The 23,378-nt window shown below is 38.4% G+C and overlaps 1 protein-coding gene across 1 annotated transcript in view; it reads right to left on the bottom strand.

Annotated features, from left to right (window-relative positions):
• Window positions 1-23,378, bottom strand: part of ENPP3 (ectonucleotide pyrophosphatase/phosphodiesterase 3) — a 74,838-nt gene that overhangs the window by 37,782 nt on the left and 13,678 nt on the right. Inside the window, exons 5-11 of the mRNA XM_042937407.1 lie at window positions 22,441-22,501; window positions 20,873-20,970; window positions 12,307-12,386; window positions 9,206-9,325; window positions 8,577-8,686; window positions 7,056-7,121; window positions 6,243-6,315 (exon numbers count right to left, since the gene is read on the bottom strand). Coding sequence (XP_042793341.1) covers window positions 6,243-6,315; window positions 7,056-7,121; window positions 8,577-8,686; window positions 9,206-9,325; window positions 12,307-12,386; window positions 20,873-20,970; window positions 22,441-22,501 — 608 coding nt within the window. The remainder of the gene's footprint in view (window positions 1-6,242; window positions 6,316-7,055; window positions 7,122-8,576; window positions 8,687-9,205; window positions 9,326-12,306; window positions 12,387-20,872; window positions 20,971-22,440; window positions 22,502-23,378) is intronic.

Raw genomic sequence — 23,378 nt, 5'->3', positions numbered from 1 at the left:
ACCAGCTCTATCTACTGCTAAAATCCATCAACTCGGAGATAACTTTCCTGACTCTCATTCTTACGGTGACCATGCACTCTGGTTTACGAGCATGAGTTATGGTTCCCGCCCATTGTCATGGCATAATTATGTCCCTTTTCACAGTCACCCTACTCACTCCTCCCAACTGCAGTAATAGCCCCTTCTCTGTCCTCTCCCAGCACCCTGGCATCTGTTACCATTGGACTCTCCACAGATTTGAAATCATCTGTGCGTATGTCTGCCTCCCAAGAAGAGTGTGAGCTCCTGCAGGGAAGGAACCGGGCAACCTAACTCACCACACGCTTTCCAAGCATAGGGTTTTTCACACAGTATCCACTCCACAGATGGCACATATTGCTGAATGTAAAATGACTAGATGCCAGCCCCTTACTCTAGCCCAGACAAAGGAAAGAAGAGAAATCCCTGTGACAGACCACAAGTGAGCATTTTGGGGGGTGGTAAGATAATAAATAGGAATAGAAATGTCTGCAGCTTTGGGGTAAACCAAGTCTGGGTAGAAAACCTTGCTTGTTTCACATGGAATCATGATCCTTCACTTTCACAGTGGATATTGTGGAAACAGTAAAATCAATACTGATAAAATGAGTTCAATGCTAAGACCCTCAATAAACAGTTGCTTTTTGGATCCAAACATTCCCTTTTGTAAAATGAAATTCAAGACTGCAGAGGATCCTGCTAGTAGGAAGCTCTATGCAGCATTAACATAGTGGGCTTTTCAATAGGTACAACATCCTTCCTGTGTATTCTACCTCCACATGCTTTCTTGTGGGGGATAAGCTTAGGAATCCCCCGGGTTTACACCAATGGGTTGACAAGGCATAAAGAAATACAAAGTCATGAAATGCTCACACCCGAGTTTGGGTAAACCAGATTGGCACCCCAAGAATAGGGGGTGCAAATGCACCCCAAAGTAGAGAGGGGTTGCAGAGCCCCCAAAATAGAGAGGGAGAGGCAAAGGCCTGAAATAGAAATGGCACAAAGGTGCCCAATACATAGGTGTATGAAATAAACAAGATAAGATATTCAGGCTCGAAGTACTATGCAGAAAAGCTGCTTTCACAGGAGGATAGGGCCAGGTTAGGTAAATTGGTGAACTGGACTTTGGACCCCTGTGCTGCAGGCAAAGCAGCCCAGAGTGGAGCTGGCTAACAAAAGGAAAGATGCCTTATTAACCCTGAGGTTATTTCCCCTATCTGTCTCATCCCCTAGGCTGGCAAAGATAAACAGAGGTGCTGCCTCCTGTCCCCCGTAACCAACCTTACTCCCGACTGCCCAGCACACAGATTTTGTTTTATATTGACCCAAACCCCAAACACTGTATGTCTTCAAAAATCCCCTTTTCCCTCACGTCCCCAAGCTAACGTTCCCAGTTTCTTTGTCTCTTTGTACACACCCATCACTTTTGTAAGCCTTATGATCTGAATAAATACAGGGCAAGGACCCTTATTCTGGGCTCTTGTCTTTTCCCGGACATTAGCCATCTCTCACTTTCAATCCTGCATCCCACTCTTTTACTAGACAAGAGAGAACTTTAGACCCAGAGTCTATGACACTTTCTCAAAAGTGGAGGTCCTCAGTGCTGTAGAATCATTCTACCATGTACATGAGCATTATCAAGAATTAAGTCGATCTGTTCTTAATTTCAATTTTCTTTCCAAATTGAATTTTTCTTCCTAACTTTTCTTTCCATCTAACATGTAATAACTTGTTTTTCAATCATGAGTTAACAGGTGAAACTTGTTAAAGTATTAGAACATTACTTAAGGTTATTCAAGACCCATCAGGACATTCTGTGCCGAATTCAACTTCAATACTAGAGAATCATTGAAACAAATTTGGTATCAAGAAGTTTCTGGGGTGCCTCAATTGGTTAAGCGTCCAACTTTGGCTCAGGTCAAGATCTTGAGCTCAGGTCAGTTAGTGAGTTCAAGCCCCACATCAGGCTCTGTGCTGACAGCTCAGAGTCTGGATCCTGCTTTGGATTCTGTGTCTCCCTCTCTCTCTGCCCCTCCCCTGCTCCCACTCTGTCTCTCTCTCTCTCTCTCTCTCTCTCTCTCTCTCTCTGTCTCCCTCTCTCTCTCTCTCTCTCAAAAATAAATAAACATTTAAAAAAAATAAGTTCCTGGTTTCACAAGACTTTAAATCTCTCCACCACCTTCTACATCCCTAATTCATAAAGCCTTCTCCAGCTATACCAGGCCACAATACTCTCCCCATTTTAACACTGTTGTTTTTAACTCAGGAAACAACAGATGTTGGCAAGGATGCAGAGAAAGGGGAACACTTTTGCATTGTTGGTGGGAATGCAAACTGGTGCAGCCACTCTGGGGAACAGTCTGGAGGTTCCTCAAAAAATTAAAAATAGAGCTACCCTATAACCCAGCAATTGCACTACTAGGTATTTATTCAAAGGGTACAAAAATGCTGATTTGAAGGGGCACATGCACCCCAATGTTTACAGCAGCATTATCAACAATAGTCAAGTTATGGAAAGAGCCCAAATGTCTACTGACTAACAAATGGGTAAAGAAGATGTGGTATGTATACACGATGGAATACTACTCGGCAATCAAAAAGAATGAAATCTTGCCATTTGCAACAACATGGATAGAACTAGAGTGTATTATGCTAAGCAAAATAAGCCACTCAGAGAAAGACAAATATCATATGATTTCACTCATGTAGAATTTAAGAAACACAACAAATGAACATAGGGGAAGGGAAGGAAAAGTAACATAAAAACAGAGAGGGAGGCAAACCATAAGAAACTATTAAATACAGAGAACAAACTGAGGATTGCTGGAGGGGTGTTGGGTGAGGGGATGGGCTAAGTGGGTGATGGGCATTAAGGAGGGCACTTGTTGGGATGAGCACTGGGTGTTGCATCTAACTGATGAATCACTGTGTTCTACTCCTGAAACCAAGACTACACTGTATGCTAACCAACTTGGATTTGCATTTTTAATTTTTTTTTAATGTTTGTTTATTTTTGAGAGAGAGAGACAGAGACAGAAACAGAGACAGACAGAGACACAGACAGACAGAGACAGAGTGTGAGCAGGGGAGGGGCAGAGAGAGGGAGAGACACAGAACTGGAAGTCGGCTCCAGGCTCCTTGCTGTCAGCACAGAGCCCCACGCGAGGCTCCAACTCACAAACTGTGAGATCATGACCTGAGCCAAAGTCAGAGGCTTAACGGACTGAGCCACTCAGGCGCCCCTAAATTTTTAAAAAAATGTAGGTGTGAGAAAAAAATAAACACTTGTTGCTTTAATTCATTTTTTGAGAGAGAAAGCGCACATGCACAGGAATGCTAGCATGCAAGTTGGGGAGGGGTGGAGGGCGAGGGATAGAGAGAATCTTAACCAGGCTCCATAGCCAGCACAGATCCCAACACAAAGCCTGACCTCATGACCATGAGATCATGACCTGAGCTGAAGTCAAGAGTCAGATTCTCAACCGACTGAGCTAGACACCCCTAAACACTGTTTCAGCTACCAAAATTTTAAAGGTTTCTTAAAATAAAACCTTGCTATACATTAAGTCATTACTTATTTGTCCTTTCAACATAGTTACTGGGTAATGGCTTCATTTTCTTCAACCCCTAAGAATGCCCAGCACAACATCACGCCCACCAGAAACTATTAAAAGTAGACCTTAAAAGGATAGCAGAGCAAGAGCAAGAGAGTATTGATGACTGAAAAATGTAGAAGTTAATAAGCTTGAAAAAGAGTGAGTGAACAAACAAACTAAAGTAGCCTTTTGCTTTCAAATTATGTCACATTCACTCCAAACTAAAGTATATGACTAACAATAATAACAGCAATAAAGCCATAAAGCTTTCCAGGTTCTCCATCCATTTTGCCTCTTCTAAAGTTTTAAATGAGGCATGGTCTTAATCCTTCTATTTTCACTTTTCACTCTCTCCTTAGGACATCTTCACTTCCATGCACCATCTACATGCTGCCAAACTGCCTGATTTCATCCCCTTGGAGGTTTCAATCCATATTCAATTGCCTTCTGAGCATCGTCATTTGGACACCACAAGCCCCTTAACCACGACAAGATCTTCTCCTTCAAAATTGACCCCCTTCAGTCGCCTCATTGATGTAAATGGAAACACCTGCCAGCTAATGATAGCAATCTGACAACTGTCCTTGATCCTCCACTCCACCACCCGAATCCTACCAAGCCGTGCCAGGTCTATCTCCCAAATGAATCTCAAATGCAACTCCTTCCTCCCATGATGGTTGCCACTACCCTAGTTCAAGGTGCAATTATCTCTTTTCAGGAATGTTGCAAAGCTAACCCATCTCTCCCCACCTTCCTCTGTTCCCTCTAACCCATTCCTCTTGCATAGTAAAACTGATCTTTAGATACAACCCGATCTGGTCATGTTGCTTTCTTGATTAAAATGCCTCAGTGCTTCCCTTGCACATTACATGGTTAACAAGGATCTGCATGATTTGGTGCCTGCCTCCTTCTCTAGGCTTCTTTCTAGCCATTGCCCCTGGGTCACAATGCTCCAGACATGGGAGGGAGATAATCCTCATAGCGTTCCAAACAATACTTGGCACAGAGGAGCACACAAGAAGAGTTAACTGCCATTACCATTCTTACCATTATCACCATGTCTATTTGTCCCTTTGCCTGTCTGTCCCTTTGTTCATTCTGTGCATTCCTCTATCATGCTCACCTCCTCCCTCAACCAGGCTGTTTGTGAACTTTTTTCCTTTTTCTTATTCAGAGAACTTTCTAACCAGTCACAGTCCCTGCCTCTCCTCAGACTAGTTAGGACCTCCTCAATCACCCCTCAGGGCACCTTGATCTTTTCCTTTGTGGCACTTTTCAACATTACACTTAAAATTTATTTGGGAGCTAAACTAGAGCATTGACTAGAAAAAAAGATATGGTGCCTAATATTAACTCAGCTGTATGGGTCAGACAAATACAGATTATAGTGTCCCCTCTCAAAACAATTAGCCATATCAAGTGTGGATAAGAATTAAAACAGAAAAGAAGTGGTGAATGTACTTCAGATAGTTACTATGCCACTCACCCTTAAAATAGCCTGATTAAATGTTAAATTCTGGGATATCATCGAAGTGGTGTTGGAATATGGAGGACTAATGGGTTAAAAATGGTAGGACTTGATGGGGTGCCTGGGTGGCTCAGTCGGTTAAGCGTCCGACTTCAGCTCAGGTCACGATCTCGCGGTCTGTGAGTTTGAGCCCCGTGTCGGGCTCTGGGCTGATGGCTCAGAGCCTGGAGCCTGCTTCCGATTCTGTGTCTCCCTCTCTCTCTGCCCCTCCCCTGTTCATGCTCTGTCTCTCTCTGTCTCAAAAATAAATAAACGTTAAAAAAAAAATTAAAAAAAAAATGGTAGGACTTGAGCAAGGCCTTGTATCAGGAATCATTTTGGTTTAATGGTTTATCATTTCTGATAAACCACAAAGTCAGGGTACCAGAAGAAATATGCTTTGTTTTCCAATGGAGGATAACTGTTAAATAAGTTTCCATGAAGCAGGAAAATGCCTCCATACTCATGGAGGCCTTCATAGCTTTACATTATTATGTCCAGGACAATACAGGCTTCAGTGTAACAATAACAACAGCAATAAAGGAGATGATTTTTTTTTAAGTAATATTTAAGGTCTTTATTTCTGTAGTAAAAATGTAACATAACGGTTTAGATAATGGCAAAACTAATATTTAAAAGTCTACTTCAATTTTAATGGAGGCCCAGGAGAGGAAGGACTCTGCTGGGGGCACCAGCATATAAAGTCCAATTATAAGGATGTTGTGAATGGAACATAGTGTGTGAATAGACAGCTGGATAGTTCACAACAGACTTGCAAGTGACTTAATTTGGAATGAGCTACATTAGCATGTTGAATTGGCATGCAGTATCTAGCCTTGATGGTTCCACTGTATGAAATAACAGTGCTACATCTAAGTTTTCAATGAATGTTTATCAAATGAATCGAGATGTTGTCATAAACCAGGTATATCTTTTAGACTTTTAATTTTTTTGGTAATTTTTAAAATTTTTAATAAGGTAGAGATACTTTTAGACTGTTCGCTATTTTAATGTCTTCATGTTCATATCAGATACATTTGTATTCAGTGAGAATTAAAGAATATTTTACTTTGTGGGTTAGGGCTAGATGATTTTATATTTGTTCAATAAAACCAACTTACTCCGGCACTGACTGGCCCATTTTTATGTCCTGCAGAATCAGGCTCTTCCACATAGATGGTATAAAAAGCAGGTCTAGGGGTAAAATTGAAGCAGAGAAAGACATTATCAACTTGGAATAAACCTACGGGTTGGATTTGGCAAGTGCATAGGTTTAGAACTTGGTGGCAGTTTCCTTCCTTTTCTCTGGCCTCCTTGTCTTCATCCAGGCCCAGCCGTTCCACTTGGCCCAGAGGGGAGGTACTCGTAACAGGAAGTAAGACCTTCCTGGGCATGAGCGTTGGTCTGACTCACTTATGAAAATCTCCCTTATTCTTTCTGCCAAGACCTCTCTTGGTGTGCCTCAGCCTTCTATAGTTCCCAGTCTCTGACTTTCCACCCACTCTTTGTTTTGCCATTTGAATTCTTTCTTTAGATGGCTGGTTTCTGAGGCGTTGTTGACATGTTGCTCTCTTTCAGGATGCTCTGACTCAGGACTGTTGACAGGGCCTTGCTCTGGCACCTCTAGCTCCATGAATCAATCCTCATAATGAAGTTTCAGACCCTTTCGCCACTCTGCCTCCAGTCTACATCAGGTTCTGTGTTACTTGCCTCTACTCCTGGTACTGGCTCTATCTCTATTGCCCCATAGTGCCAGTCACATTCTCAAGAGCAAAAAGTCAACTCAACTGCTCTCAGGAATAATTCTTGAAAATTTCTTAAAAAAGAAAACGCCAAGTTTCTTTCAGAAGGGGTCATTTAAAGTAAAGAAATAATTGCATTTTATACTCGCAGATATCCCAGTGTGCCAGCCCTTCTCTGATTCTAAGTAATACCTTTCAGCTTTGGGCAGGTCCAGCCATTTCAACAATGTAAAGATCCTCTCTTCATATGGGATACTTCTGAAAAGGAGAGAAAAAATAATTTTCAAAAACTACTCAAATAAAAAAAATAACTCCACTATATTCCTACTCAGAAAGACAGTTAATATTTTCAGATGTCCATTTTGTGTTCATATACGATCAGAATACTGAAGGGGATTCAGTATTACTCAATGGGATTCCTGTTTTCGATACTTATATAGAGATACGTTTGTCTCAGTGTAAATTAAATATATATTGTTTTCTTTCTTTCTCATCCTTCCATCTTCCGACTTTCCCCCAACTGAAATAAACACCATTAATTACTATCCATTCGGTTTATTTTTATTTCATTTATTTATACATTTGTGTATATTGGGCACCTATTTGTTCATTTTAAACAATATTTATCAGTGGGAAAACCAAAGATGCTTTCCTTCCTAGAGATGACATTCTAGTGAAGACAAACCATAAACAATAGATCTGATTCATAAATAAATTCTATTGTGTGTCTCAAGGTGACAAATGCTAGGGATAAAAGAAACACCAGAGTACAGTAAGGTGAGAATTCAGGGTGGGGGTGGTTTGGAATTTGAAATCTTAGTTTAATCAGGCTAAGACAATATTGAGAAAGTAATTTTCGAGCAACAGCCTGAAGAGGGTGACGGAGCAGGCTATGCAGATACATGGAGTGAGTTATCTCAGGCAGAGGGAACAGCCCACACAAAGGCCCTAAGCAGACAATTCTGGCGTGTTAAGGCCTACCCAGGAGGTCAGCACCAGGTGGAATAATGGGATAATGGGAGACAAGGTCTGAGACACAGTGGGGTGGTTGGGGTCATACCAATAGGACCCTGAAGGCTTTTACTTCAGTGAGTGAAACAGGGAGCCATTAAAGTTTTTAGTGCAAAAGAACGTCGTAATTGGACTTGTTTTTTAAAGTTAACATTCTGGTTGGTAGATAGAGAATAGATGGTAGGAGACAAGAATAGAAGCAGGGAGATGGGGAAAATGCAATAATATAGGCAAAAGATGATGGTTTCTCCAACCACAGCAGTAATGCTGGAAATAACAAAAGTTCATAGATGGCATATATTTTGAATTAGAGTCACAAGCATTTACTGACAGACCAGGTGAGGGATGTAAGAGAGAGGAATCAATGATAACTTCAAGATTTTCGACCCAGGGGCACCCGGGTGTCTCAGTTGGTTGGGCCGCTGACTACCGCTCAGGTCATGATCTCGCGGTCTGTGAGTTTAAGCCCCCCGTCAGGCTCTGTTCTGAATGCTCAGAGCCTGGAGCCTGCTTCAGATTCTGTGTCTCGCTCTCTCTCTCTGCCCCTTCCCTGCTTGCTCTCTGTCTCTCTCTCTCGCGCTCAAAAATAATAATAAAAAAAATTAAAAAAAAAGATTTTTGACCCAAACAACTGGAAAAATAGAATTACTACCAAGGTTAGTAATCATACCTGCCTAGGAGCAATCATATCTTAACGACTACCTGTTATAACTCATATATATAGAAGGAAAGGAGCCATTGATAGCGACGTCTGATCCAGGCCAAAAGAAGCTACCAGCTTTTAAACCTTGATACGTTGCTGTCAGCCAGATCTATAAGAAGAGAAAACCTAAGGTAAGTGGAAGTCAAAAGAATAATCTGTTTGGGTAGAACTTGTAGAAATGGTGCCATTTTTTAGCAACTAAACAATATTAATTAACATTCACAAAATTTAATTACGTAGGGATCCACCCCAAAAGTCAAGAACATAGTAAGGTAGTAAGAAAGATCACTCTTTTTCAAATTGGTAAAACTGTATAGCTCCTCTTTTGCTTTTAAAGAAGTATAAAACAGAAAGGGGGAGGGGAGGAAATTAACAGAAAACCCTTCTGAGAAACCTCTAGATTGTTATGTTTAGAATACTACATCCAAGTTTCAACAGAAGGCAAGTTAAGTGAACAATCATGAATATTTACATGATTTAAATTAAAATTATAAATGGTGAAACACCTTCCCATTACACCCCGCACTTAGAAATTAGAAAGATAATGTAAAAGTGCAGAAAGGAAAGTGATCCACTATCACACTGAAAAATGGAGATTATTTTGATGCCACATGTAGATGCTACATACTGGTTGCCCTTGCCACCAAGCTGGATTGTTTTTCTCCTTTGATGAAAGTGAAAAATTCTTGTTGAGGTTTACATCATACATATTATTATCAATGATGCCATGGGATTCTGGATATAATCCCTAAAATGATAATTTCAAAAAAGATTTAAAATAATATATCAATCAATCACTTTTAAATTAAAATATCATAGGATCTATAACTCATATCTTAGAAAGACATCATATACTTTTCGATACAAAACCCCTGGGTCTGAACCTAAATACCAAATATATATACATGTATATGTATATATGCAGGCATAGGTGCAAGTGTAGGTATTGGTATGTATAAGTGCAGATATAGGTACAGGTATGTATGTAGGTAGGTATAGGTATAGGTAGGTGTAAGTGTAGATATAGGTACAGATATGTATGTAGATAGGTATAGGTATAGGTAGGTGTAAGTGTAGGTATAGATGTAAGTATAGGCATGGTTCCACCATGGTCTAGAGCAGTAAATGAATGATATTAGGCAGATGGCTTGTGCCAATGACATTAATATAACTCTTACGTGATTAATAACTGTTAATTAAAGTTTCTTATATGATAATAATGATCAGCCACTGGTTATACTGGCAATAATAGCAAGAAATGCACTACTTAGAAGCTTTTAAGTATCAAATATCTTGGCTAAAGGGGTTAAAGTGTGTTACCAGCACTTTAGAAGGGAGCCTGTCAAATTTCTCTCCATCTTCCCTTCCACTTATCCATCAATCCAATCATTTTTTTCAATCCACTAACACATATTTATTCAATTATTCCACACATTTTATTGAATGCCTATGATATCCCATGCATTTGTAACTATTTCTAGATAGATTTTAGGGTCCTTATTTCAGAACATCACTATATGGATACATACACACATACACAGTAAATTAATAGCACTTATGTATAACACCTTATTTATATATACATACATATGTGTTATATATAATGTGTGTATATTTATGTATATATGCACACATATAGTCAATTCTTTTTTTATTGAAGGATAGTTGACATACAGTGTTTCAGCAGTTCCAGGTGTACAACACAGTGATTTGACACTTCTACACATTACACTATGCTCACCATGGTAAGTGTAGTTACCATCTGTCACCTTACAACATTATGACGTAATTATTGACTATATTCCTTATGCTGTACTCTTCATCCCTGGGACTTATTTATTTTATAACTGGAAGTTTATACCTCTTAATACCTTTCATATATTTTGCGGATTCTCCCCAACTCCCTACCCTCTGGCAACTACCAGTTTGTTCTCTGTACTTATGATTTGTTTGTTATTTTGTTTTGTGCTTGTTTGTTCATTTGTTTTGGCTTTCGGATTCCACATATAAGTGAAATCATAGGGCGTTTATCTTTCTCCGTCTGACTTATTTCACTTAGCATAATACCCTCTAGGTCCCTCCATGTTGTCACATTGCAAGATATCATTCATTTTTACAGATGGTAATATGCCATATATAACTCGTCTTCTTTATACATTCATCTATCAATGGACACTTAGGTTGCTTCTGTATCTTGGCTATTGCAAATAATGCTCGTTTTTATATGTCTTTTCATTTTCTTTGGGTAAATACCCAATAGTGGAATTACTGTATCTTATAGAATTTTATTTTTAATTGTTTGAGGAACCTCCACATTGCTTTCCACAGTGGTTGTACCAATTCACATCCCTGCCAACAGTGCGTGAAGGTTCCAATTCACATTCCCGCCAACAGTGCGTGAAGGTTCCTTTTTCTCCACATCCTTGCCCATACTTGTTATTTGTTGTCTTTTTCATACTATCCATCCTTATAGGTGTAAGGTGATACCTTATTGTGGTTTTATTTGCATTTCCCTAATGATTAGTAGTCAATTCTTGTTATCTGTGGTAATTATGTTCTATAAAGTTGCTACAACACTGAATGAGTGAATACTGAACCATTGCTCCTAGGGAAAATAAAGTGCAAGCCTCTAGTCACAACACTTTTATCTGCTGATCAATACATAATCTTGTTTTTGTCTATTTCTGTTTAAAAATTATCATTTAATAGATATTGTTGGTTCACTATAACTCATGCCTCAGTGAAGCTTATCTAACACACATATAGTCAGTACACCGTGAAAACGTTTGTTTGCTACATGAGAGTTAAAACAAGCAAGGCAGAGTGTCACCTTTTAGACCTCAACTGGGAATATGTGAGCTGGGCAACTCAAATATTTAGGTAAAATCTGCAAATATATATATATATATATATATATATATATATTTATATATAAATTATATATTTATTTATATTTATATATAAATTATATATTTATTTATATTTATATATAAATTATATATATTACACACATAATATATATATATACATTACATACATTAGACATTGCAACTTAAGAGTTAAAATTTAAATAAATTATAGTTACTGTCCTACAGTAATAAAAGAGTAAATGCAAAGTGGTAAAGACATAATATCCTTTGGTAATAAAGTCTGAGGTAGAGGACTCCTTAAGATGTGTTGTAAATCTATAAATGTTAAAAAATTTAATTTGCCTTTGAGTTCATTTTGATCATTTCACTTATGTCTTATTACACATTAAGGAGCATTCACTTGGTTTATTTGCTTTATCTAAAGACATATAGCCAGCATGCATTTATTTATCAAACAGAAGTCTTTGTCAAATTAAATACAATGAAAAGATTAGGGAAAAAAGACATTTCCTACTTCAAAGTGGCTGTCTTCACACATAACCTACAATTCCCAGCAGACTCAGAAAAGTGGAGGCAAATCCAAAGATCAGAGGAGAATGGTATTTCTCACAACCAAGAAGCTATCCTGGCCTGTCACACAGGTGAATTAGCCTATTGCTGGGACATTCATTCATACGTAACATCTCAGAGCACTGGATGGCCTCACAATGAGATGCTACCTCCTAGCCTGAATGAAGCCACATGTGCTTCTGAAATGTGTGTGTGACATGGGACTCAGCCACTTCCTGTGTAAGCGTGTCTGTCGTGGTCAGTTGCCTGTCTATGGCCTGTCAGTCTTGCCACTGGGCCAAACACTTACCGTGACAATAGTGTAATGATTTGGGAAGGTTTTGGTTGGATAGACAGCTCTCATGTATTTTGAATGAATTCCACATGTTTCTGCAACAAAACATAGTGAGAAATTAAGAAGTTGTTTTTTCCTGGTAAGTTTTTTTTAAGTAAAAATCTAAACATAAAGTTTTTACAGAGAAATAAAAAGCTAACTAAAGAGTGGATTGAAGATGGAAAGAGGTTGAAATTCTTTTTTTTATTTAATTTTTTATTTTTAAAAATTTACATCCAAATTAGTTAGCATATAGTGCAACAATGATTTCAGGAGTAGATTCCTTAGTGCCCCTTACCCATTTAGCCCGTCTCCCCTCCCACAACCCCTCCAGCAACCCTCAGTTTGTTCTCCATATTTATGAGTCTCTTATGTTTTGTCCCCCTCCCTGGTTTTATATTATTTTTGTTTCCCTTCCCTTATGTTCATCTGTTTTGTCTCTTAAAGTCTTCATATGAGTGAAGTCATATGATTTTTGTCTTTCTCTGACTGACTAATTTCACTTAGCATAATACCCTCCAGTTCCATCCATGTAATTGCAAATGGCAAGATTTCATTCTTTTTGATTGCTGAGTAATATTCCATTGTGTGTGTGTGTGTGTGTGTGTGTGTGTGTGTGTGTGTGTGTGTATACCACATCTTCTTTATCCATTCATCCATCGATGGACATTTGGTCTCTTTCCATACTTTGGCTATTGTTGACAGTGCTGCTATAAACATGCGGGTGCATGTGTCCCTTCGAAACAGCACACCTGTATCACTTGGATAAATGCCTAATAGTGCAATTGCTGGGTCGTAGGGTAGTTCTATTTTTAGTTGCTTGAGGAACCTCCATACTGTTTTCCAGAGTGGCTTGCACCAGCTTGCATTCCCACCAACAACACAAAAGAGATCCTCTTTCTCCGCATCCTTGCCAACATCCGTTGTTGCCTGAGTTGTTAATGTTAGCCATTCTGACAGGTGTAAGGTGGTATCTCATTGTACTTTGATTTGTATTTCCCTGATGATGAGTGATGTGGGGCATTTTTTCATGTGTCAGTTGGCCATCTGGATGTCTTCTTTGGAGAAGTGTCTATTCATGTTTTTTTGCCCATTTCTTCACTGGATTATTTGGTTTTTTGGGGGTGTTTTTTGGGTGTTTGATAAGTTCTTTATAGATTTTGGATACTAACCCTTTATCTGATATGTCGTTTGCAAATATCTTCTCCTGTTCTGTCGGTTGCCTTTTAGTTTTGCTGATTGTTTCCTTTGCTGTGCAGAAGCTTTTTATTTTGATGAGGTCCCAGTAGTTCATTTTTGCTTTTGTTTCCCTTGCCTCCAGAGACATGTTGAGTAAGAAGTTGCTGAGGCCAAGATCAAAGAGGTTTTTGCCTGCTTTCTCCTTAAGGAGAATGTATGACGGCTCCCGGTCATACATTTAGGTCTTTCATCTGTTTTGAGTTTATTTTTGTGTATGGTGTAAGAAAGTGGTCCAGGTTCATTCTTCTGCATGTCGCTGTCCAGTTTTCCCAGCACCACTTCCTGAAGAGACTGTCTTTATTCCATTGGATATTCTTTCCTGCTTTGTCAAAGCATAGTTGGCCATATATTTGTGGGTCCATTTCTGGGTTCTGTATTCTGTTCCATTGATCTGAGTGTCTGCTCTTGTGCCAGTACCATACTGTCTTGATGATTACAGCTTTGTAGTATAGCTTGAAGTCTGGGATTGTGATGCCTCCTGCTTTGGTTTTCTTTTTCAAGATTGCTTTGGCTATTCGGGGTCTTTTCAGGTTCCATACAAATTTTAGGATTATTTGTTCTAGCTCTGTGAAGAATGCTGTTGTTACTTTGATAGGGATTGCATTGAATATGTAGATTGCTTTGGGTAGTATCGATATTTTAACAATATTTGTTCTTCCTATCCAGGAGTATGGAATTTTTTCCATTTTTTTGTGTCTTCTTCAATTTCTTTCATAAGCTTTCTACAGTTTTCAGTGTATAGATTTTTCACCTCCTTGGTTAAATTTATTCCTAGGTATTTTATGGTTTTTTGTGCAACTGTAAATGGGATCGATTCCTTGATTTCAAAAAGGTTGAAATTCTGATGCCTACAATTCCTACATTCTAAGGAATGTCCGTTTTTAATAGAGAAGTGAAAGACTCTACAACATTTCTCTATAAAGGCCAGATCATAAATGTTAGGCTTTGTAAGTCCATATGTTCCTTGTTATAGCAGCTGAATTCAGCTATTGAGGCCAAAAGCATCCATAGATGCTACACCAACAAATAAGCATGGCTGTCCTCCAATAAATCTTTATTTGTGGACATTGAAATTTGAATTCCATGTAATTTGTACATATGACTAAATATTCTCTTCTTTATTTCTCAACCAGTTAAGAATGTAAAACAATTCTTAGCATTTACTAGGCCACACAAAAATAGAGTGGGCCACATTTTGTCCATGAGCCACATCTTGGGGATCATTCAGCTAAGCATACCCCAAATTACACACTGCCACCAGCTTTGTATGTTTGTGTTGCTCCTCTCTTTCTGACCCAGGTCATTATGATGAGAATTTCTATATAACATTTTCATCCCAGCTAATAGTTCTTATGTGACAGCATCCAATATAACAAAAGTCAACACAACTATCTAGGTAACTGAAAAGGAATTTGCCCTATATACGAGCATAAGCCTATGTCACGTAGTAACATTTATAAAATAAGTAGTAAATAACTTTACTACTTATTATTTTCAGTACAGTTTCCATTTGATCAGTGAAGTTTCCTGTGATCTGTTTTCCACAAAGTGCGGCATCAACTTTGCTTTCAAATGTTCTGCTGTTTTCGATCTGTGCAATAACACCACTCAAGGTCAGAACCACTCCAGCATTGCTATTTCCTCTCCAACGGTGAAGGATAAGAAATTTTCCATTTCAAAATACTGTCAACTCAAATTCTAAAAGAAAGCTTCACCATTATTGATTTTATTTAGGTTAAAACAAAAAGCAAAAATGATTGTTGTCCAGAAAGTTACAAAGTTTATAGTTGGAAACAATGAAAGTTTTCTCAAATAGGCTTGGAGTTGGTCCAATATGCAGTGTTTCCAATATGACCTAGGGATTATCTCCTTCAGAACCTTCTTAGGCTCCATATCAAGTTTACTAAATAGGACTCTGGTAGGAATGGAGGGGTAAGTAGAAGATGAAGAAAAGAGATCTGGAAAAAAAATCAACATTTGTGGCAAGCCACCCAAAGTGGTTCTGATGTACCTAAGTTTGAGGCCTGCCCTAGGATTTGATTTCTAAGTATAATTAAAGATTAAAATAACCTTTTTTTTCAGTCAATACTACCATAAGTCTCATACTTAACCAGAGAAAGACAACATTTATTATTTTTAAGAAGTCATACAATAAGAAAATAAAATGAGATCCAATTCTCTTATATAATTAAAAGAATTTAAGTGGGGGAGGAAGCATACAATAAACAGAAATATTAAAGTCAGTTTTTCTTTTTATTTCCTTCAAACATGGGTGATGTAATCAAATTCTTAAATGCCTTAAGTCATGGAGTATAAAATAAAATACAAACTAAGCTACCAGTAATGTAAAAACATGACATTAGTTGGGATGTCCCAAATAGGACACACCTGCGGACTATCCATGACTCATGCTACAATTTTGGATCACCTGCCTTTGAACAAGAGCTGTTGTAGAACAGCTCACAGAAAGCAAAAAATTCTATAATTGTTTCTTCTAGAACTTAATAATCTAAATCATAAAGGAAGGAAGGATACACAAGAAGCCAACAAGAGTAGATGCTTCTGCAGAGATAAAGCTAGAAAAATCTGGAAAGAGTTTTTTTTGTTTGTTAGTTGGTTGTTGTTATTCTACTATATACATTTTAATATCATTTTTAAAAGTTTATCATTTGTGTATTTTACTCTTTAAAGAACTTTTTCAAAAAGGAAGTACCAACCCCCCAAAAATCTGGAAACATAAATAGAATAAACACATATCCTTACAAACTATAAACTTGGGGCATCTGGGTGGCTCAGTCGCTTGAGTGTCCGACTTCGGCTCAGGTCATGATCTCACAGCTCAGTGAGTTCCAGCCCCGCATCGGGCTCTGGTGCTGACAGCTCAGAGCCTGGAGCCTGCTTCGGATTCTATGTCTCCCTCTCTCTCTGCCCCTAACCCACTCTCATTCTGTCTCTGTCCCTATCAAAAATAAATAAACATTAAAAAAATTTAAAAAAGAAACTATAAACTCTAAGAAAGAGCAGAAAACTAAATGCGTAGTAGGTGAAACAGCTGACAGATACAGCAAAAACAGTACGAGGATGGAAGTGTATAGCAGCAAACAGCTACATTAAAAAAGAAATTTTACATAAACAACCTAACTTTACAACTCAAAGAAGAAAAGGAACAAACTACATCCAAAGTTAGCTGAAGGAAGGAAACAATAAAGATTATAGCAGACATAAAGGAAACAAAGAGAAATACTTGTAAGAAAAGTACTTGTAAAAGTCAAGAAAATTAAAGTTGGTTTTTTGAAAAGATAAAATTAACAAATCTTTAGCTAGACTACACCTTCTCCAGAGAAAAGTCTAGGATTACAAGGCTTTACTGATGAATTCTCTCAAGTATTTAAAGACAAATTAATGCACGGGGCTCCTAGGGAGCTGTCAGTTAAGGGTCCAATTTCAGCTCAGGTCATGATCTCATGGTTCGTGAGTTGGAGTCCTTCATCAGGCTCTCTGCTATCAGCATAGAGCCCACTTTGGATCCTGTCTCCCTCTCTCTCTGCCTCTCCTCCTCACATGCTCTGTCTCTGTCTCTGTCTCTCTCAAAAATAAACATTCATATGAAACCAAGAAGAATCAATGGAGATCATTCTTAAACTCTTCCAAAAAACTGAAGAGAAGAAAACTGTCCCAAACTCATTTTATGAAGACAGCATTTACCCTGATACCAAAACCAGACAAAGACACCACAAGAAAAGGAAACTACAGGACAATATCCCTGATGAACATAGATGAAAAAAATCTTCAACAAAATACCAGGAAACTGGATTCAACAGTACATTAAAGGAATCACACACCATGACCAAGTGGAATTTATCCCTGGGATAAAATATGGCTCAACATATGAAAATCAATTAATGTGATATACCACATTAATAAAATACAGGATAAAAATCACATGATCATCTAAATAGATGCAGAAAAGGCATCTGATAAAGTTCAATACTCTTTCATGATAAAGACTCTCAACATACTAGAAATGGAGGGAAATTACCTCAACATAGTAAAGGTCATGTATGGAAAGCCCACAACTAAGAAAAACTGAGAGCTTTTCCAGTAAAATTAGGAACTAGGCAAGGACACTTTCATATACCATAAACAATATCTAACTCAAAATGAACTAAAGACTCAAGAATCTTACAAGAAAAGAGGAGGAAAGATTTGTGATATTGGTTTTAGTAATGATCTCATGAATATGACACCAAAAACACAAGCAACAAAAGCAAAAATAAACTAATGGGACTGCATCAAACTAACAAGCTTCTGCATAGCAAAGGAAACCATCAACAGAAACAACATACGGAATGGAAGAAAATACTTACAAACCATATATGTGGTAAGGAGTTGACTTCTAAAATAGATAATAAATTCTTACAATTCAATAGAAAAAAAAACTAATAACCCAATTAAAAAATAGGCTAAGGACTTGAATAGATACTTCTCTGAAGAAGACCTACAAATGACCAATACATACAAGATGATCAATGTCATTAAACATCAGGAAAATGCAAGTCAAAACCACAATGAGATATCACTGCACACCTGTTAGGATGGCTATTATCAGAAACACAAAAGACATGTGTTAGTGAGGGTGTGGAGAAAGTGCAACCCTTGTGCACTGACAGTGAGAATAAAAAAGTTATACAACTATCATATGATCCAGCAATCCTACTTCTGGATATTTATCCAAAATAATTGAAATCAAGTTCTTGAGGAGATATTAACACCCCCATGTTCAATGCAATACTATTCACAATAACCAAGATGTGGAAACAACCTAAATGTCCATCAATAGATAAATGGATTTTTAAGTGGTGTATATATGCAATGGAACTTGATTTGGCCTTAAAAAAATGAAACCATATAAATGAATCTTGAGGACATTAAATGAAATAAGCCTGTTACAGAAAGACAGATACAAATAATTCCACTTATATGAGATCTAAAAGAGTCAAGGTCTTAAAACAAAGAATAGAATGGTGATTTCCAGGGTCTGTGGGGAGGAAAAAAATGGAGAGTTGCTAATCAATGGGTATAAAATTTCATTTACGCAAGATGAATAAATTCTAGAGATCTGCTATACAACCTTGGGCCTATAGATAACAATATTTCATTATACACTTAAAAGTCTGTTAAGTGGTTATATCTCCTAAGTATTTTTACCACAATAAAATTAAAAAGAAGAAAGAAAGAGGAAGAGGGGGAGGAGGAAGAGGCAGCAGACAGCAAACGGCATCTGCTATGGAGAAGTTAAGAATTCTATTGTTTGTGAAAGTAAACTTTGCTAACTAACTCTGATCTTCAAAAATCTACAAATGTTGCCTGCCAGATACACCTGTTACTACTAGCCTTAATCTATCCCCAATTTCCTACCTAACTTTCCAGGAAGCCTGACTTGTGGTGCAAGTCGAATCACTTCCATCTCACCTGACAGTCTGCTGTTCTTGGGCCTGACCCTTTTTTTCCTGTCCCCACCCACACTAAGACAAGATAATGACCTTGTCCTCTCACTAGAGTTGAGTCTGAGTCCTTGTAAGTCACCAATATGACTCACTGTGCTGTGGTATTAGTTCATGTTCAGCTTCCCAGACCGCTGTCACCCAACTCAGGCAGCTTCTTGGGATACTGGAGATGGGGTTCTAGACTTCCTTAAAGTGATGTCTGTTGTCACACACCTCACCTCAAGCCTACTTTTCCCAGGAAGTCCTAATCCTAAGTCTCATTCACATCTATTCTTAATCAGGCCTCCTGGAAACTAACAGCCCATTTGCCTTGGTAGACCTAGTTAGTGATGTCTACACATTAAAGAATCAAATGTTGTCTGCATGACTTAAAAAATACATATTAAGCTTTAAAAAGGGAACATTCTCAATGGCCCAATGTTTCATTTGTGTCATTTCCAACCCTGAGTGGGATGAGCAAATCAAATAATTCCCCTTCAGAAGGGGTTCGGTTCAGCCTGGCTAGCTAAATTCCCTTTTGGATACAGAATTGGATATCCCGATTGTCAAGGAAAATTCAGATGAGGAAATACAAACTGGGAAGTGTTAATCAACTTTCCAGGCCAAAGTAACTCAGCAGTTAAACGACAAATCCTGAATTTGAAGCTAATTCGGTCAGAGCCCCAAACTCTCAATGTCTTTGCTGTAGTTCTGCCTCAGGGAATAAGAAAAAAGCTGAAGAGACAAAGTATCTTGTGTTGTAGGGGGAAGCAGTTCGTCTCTCTAGAGTCATGGAATTTTAGAGCTGGAATTAACAGTGGAATTCCATAAAGTTAATCCTCTCATTTTACAAATGAAGAAACGAAGACCCAGATGAGGTAATTGACTTACTCAGGCTCAAACAGCTCTTTTTTAATAATTTGGAGAAAAATAAAAACAGGCTTCCAGTAAAATTGTGATAAACTTTGAGAACCTTAGAGGCAAAAGAAGGCCTAGTAGAAGGGGGAAGAAAGAAAGGAATTGTCAGGCAGTGAAGAATACAGACTCTGGAACCAACCCTCTGGTTCCAACCATGCTCTGATACACTTCTTGGCTCTGTATCCATAGGTACTTAATTTCTCCTTATTAATAACTTTATAAAATTGTATGAAGGCCAAGTGTCCTAGAAAGAAGCGTCACATCCTGATAAAGATGATAACAGAAACAATAATTACAATCACAGTTTAAAACCATTCAGTGTGTACCACATATACATTCTCACAGTATTTGCATCAGGTAGGAAGTGACCATTTTACAGCTGGAGAGAAAGAGCGCCAATAGATGAGATAAGTTTGCCCAAGGTCTCACAGCTAATAAGTGGTGAAGCCAGGTTCCAGGCAGTTTCATTCCAGAACCAGAGAGAGATACTAGACGTTTTGCCTTCTGGAGCGTATGATGTGCTGACTCTGCTCTGCCATTCAGACTCTTTCAGGATCATGTCCTTGCTGGTCATATGCTTGTTGCTAAGACCCAGAACCCAAGTCTGACAAACACCGCTTTTGAGACATTATATGTGAACAGATTTCCATAGGATGAAGTTATATTCAAATACAAAACGAATCACAAGAAACAAACAAAAAGATGAGCATGCGTCAAAAAAGAGGAGGAGCCAAAAGTATGAAACTAGGTATCCTGAGCGGTGAAGTCCTCAGGATCTCCAGAGGTCCTGGGAGAAGACAAACTACTAATATGGAAGGTCAGGAAGAAAGGTGCACATCTACAGGATGGCTAACTAGGTGTCCTCATCGTTTGTGTGCCTGTGGTTGTGGAGGACTTACTCAGTTTATGAATATTAGGTAGGAGAGTATCCCAGGTCTGCAAATATTCAGCTCGAAATCCATCCATGGAAAACAAAATAACTGGCGGCAATTCAAATCTGAAAGTGGAAAACAGAATTAGTACATGTTTTTATTGTAAAAAAAAACAAAAACAAAGACGTCTGTACTACTTACAATTTTGTAAATTAGAAAATCCTTAGAAAGCACATTAAGACAATTACCATGTTTTTTTATTTCCCTTTTTAAAGATTTATTTTTTGATGTTATTTATTTTGAGAAAGAGAGAGAGCATGAGTGGGGGAGGGACGGAAAGAGAGGGAGAGAGAGAAAATCCTAAGCAGGATCCGCACTGATGATGATGCTGACTTAATTCTCACATGAAATCTTCTGAACTTGGCATTATTATTGTTATTATTATTATTACTACTACTACAACTTTAAATTTTTTAATGTTTATTTTTTGAAAGAGACAGAGAGAGAGACAGAGGCAGAGACAGAGACGGAACGTGAGTGAGGGAGGGAGACAGAGAATCCCAAGCAGGCTCCAGGCTCTGAGCTGTCAACAGACAGCCTGATGCAGGGCTCAAACCCACAAACTGTGAGATCATGACCTGAGCCAAAGTTGGACGCTTAACTGACTGAGTCACTCAGGCGCCCCTCTACTATAATTTTATAGATGAAGTTCAGAGAAGTGACTAGTGCAGAGTCTCAGGGGCAAGACCAGGAGTCAAACTCAAGTATCCTTTTTATTCTAAATTCTTGGCTCTTCCTCCTGGATGCTGCTGAACTGGGCAACTGGATCTGAGGACTGGGGTAAACCAAAGTGGCATGGTACAAAAACAGACATGATCCACACACATTTTTTATATAAAATAATGTTATCTAAAAATGACTGCACTAACTCTTCCTATAGCCAGGTACTCCTTTTTTCTTCTACCTCATCATCTTCCTCCCACTGCTTGGGCCAGAATGAAGTAGGGGACGGGCATAAGGGGCCACTGGAGAAGAAATCCATCCTGACTGGGACATGCTGTGGGCATGTTTCCAGGATTGGGAAAAGTCCAGTAGCAGCCACCCCAAATGTGTGGAGGAGATGCATAGGAGGGGTCAGCGAGGGGTTCTACCTCACATGTTCATCACGCAGGTACACATAACGAGTCCTCCTCATCCTTCAAGGTCTACCTTTCCTTGTGAGGCCTTCCATGGGCAAACTTCTTCCCCTCCCCTCAGTAAGCATAAATTCGAGGTACCGGGATGTGAATAGAGAAGAGTTCTGGCTGGAGTAATTCAGATCTAAATTCCAGTCCTGATCATAGGACCTTGGGAATGTCAGTATGTAATAGTTCAGCAAATCTTTTTAAGTCATTGTTGTAAGACATGAATATAAAAAAATTAATTTAAAAATGCTTTGTAGACAAAACTCTGAGTTTGAAGTCAGAAGAATCCTCATCGTTTCTTAACTTTATTGTTTTGAAATATAAATATAGTGGAGGAAATTCCACCCTGTGTCTCAACTACATTCCATGTGCCATCTGTTAAAGGAGAATAAAAACTGCCCTTATTCTCACCCTTCTGGACACTGAGACGGCTGGGCTGTGCCACACTCTTCTTTCACCCATGGGGTTTCTCCTAAAAAAATGTAAGATCAAAATCTTTAGACAACTACACCATAAAAAAAAGAACAAATGTTCAATGACCTTGATCTTTCCAAACTACTTAGTCCATGTTATTCCAATGATTTAATTCCACCAGAACATGTTAAGTGTTATTCCACATGGTGAAAAGGTCAGTGCGTCCAGATATTTGCACAGACTGAATATCAAGAAGCTCATCTTTACCAAGAAAAACAAAGGAGATTCATTTAACTGGAAAGGGACAATTAGAAAAAATGAGTTTAACAAATACAGATATACCATCTAAAGAAAGGAGGAAAGAAATCATGGTGGGGGGTGGGGGGTGGGCAGAAGCAGCCAATGAGAATAATTGATATCAACTGGGAAAACCTGAACAAAGATCTTAACTAAAAAAATTTGACTTCATAAATGTTTCTGTTTATAGAACATTCCAGCTGATTAATGAAGTAGAAATGATAGTGCATAAATGTCATCACTTGCACCCCTTGATGGATATACGCAAGATCATCAATGGCTAACATCCCAGAAAAGGTGACAAGCAGTCAAGATGTGCCTCTTGATGGAAGTAATACCACCGTCTACGGAGTATACTTGCAAAATAAAAAAATAAATAAATAGCACCTGAATCTGAACAGTCGTCTGATTCTGATTGCAACTACCAATTTTCAGGAAATGAGATGACAAACTGCTTAAGTTACAGGGGATGCAGTCTACAAAGCTCAGACTGGAAAACTAGAACAAATGGCCCTTTTCCTCCAACACGTAAATTGCAAGGGGAAAAAAAGAAAGAGAACCTACTTTTAAAGGACTTGAAATACATCAGCCACTTGTAATGTATGGAATCTATTTGGATCCTACTTCAGACAATCTTT

This window comes from Panthera leo, chromosome B2 (assembly GCF_018350215.1).
Source record: "Panthera leo isolate Ple1 chromosome B2, P.leo_Ple1_pat1.1, whole genome shotgun sequence".
In the NCBI taxonomy this organism is placed as follows: domain Eukaryota; kingdom Metazoa; phylum Chordata; class Mammalia; order Carnivora; family Felidae; genus Panthera; species Panthera leo.
The sequence above is the reverse complement of the archived record's forward strand: the minus strand, read 5'-3'. Positions and strand labels throughout refer to the sequence as shown.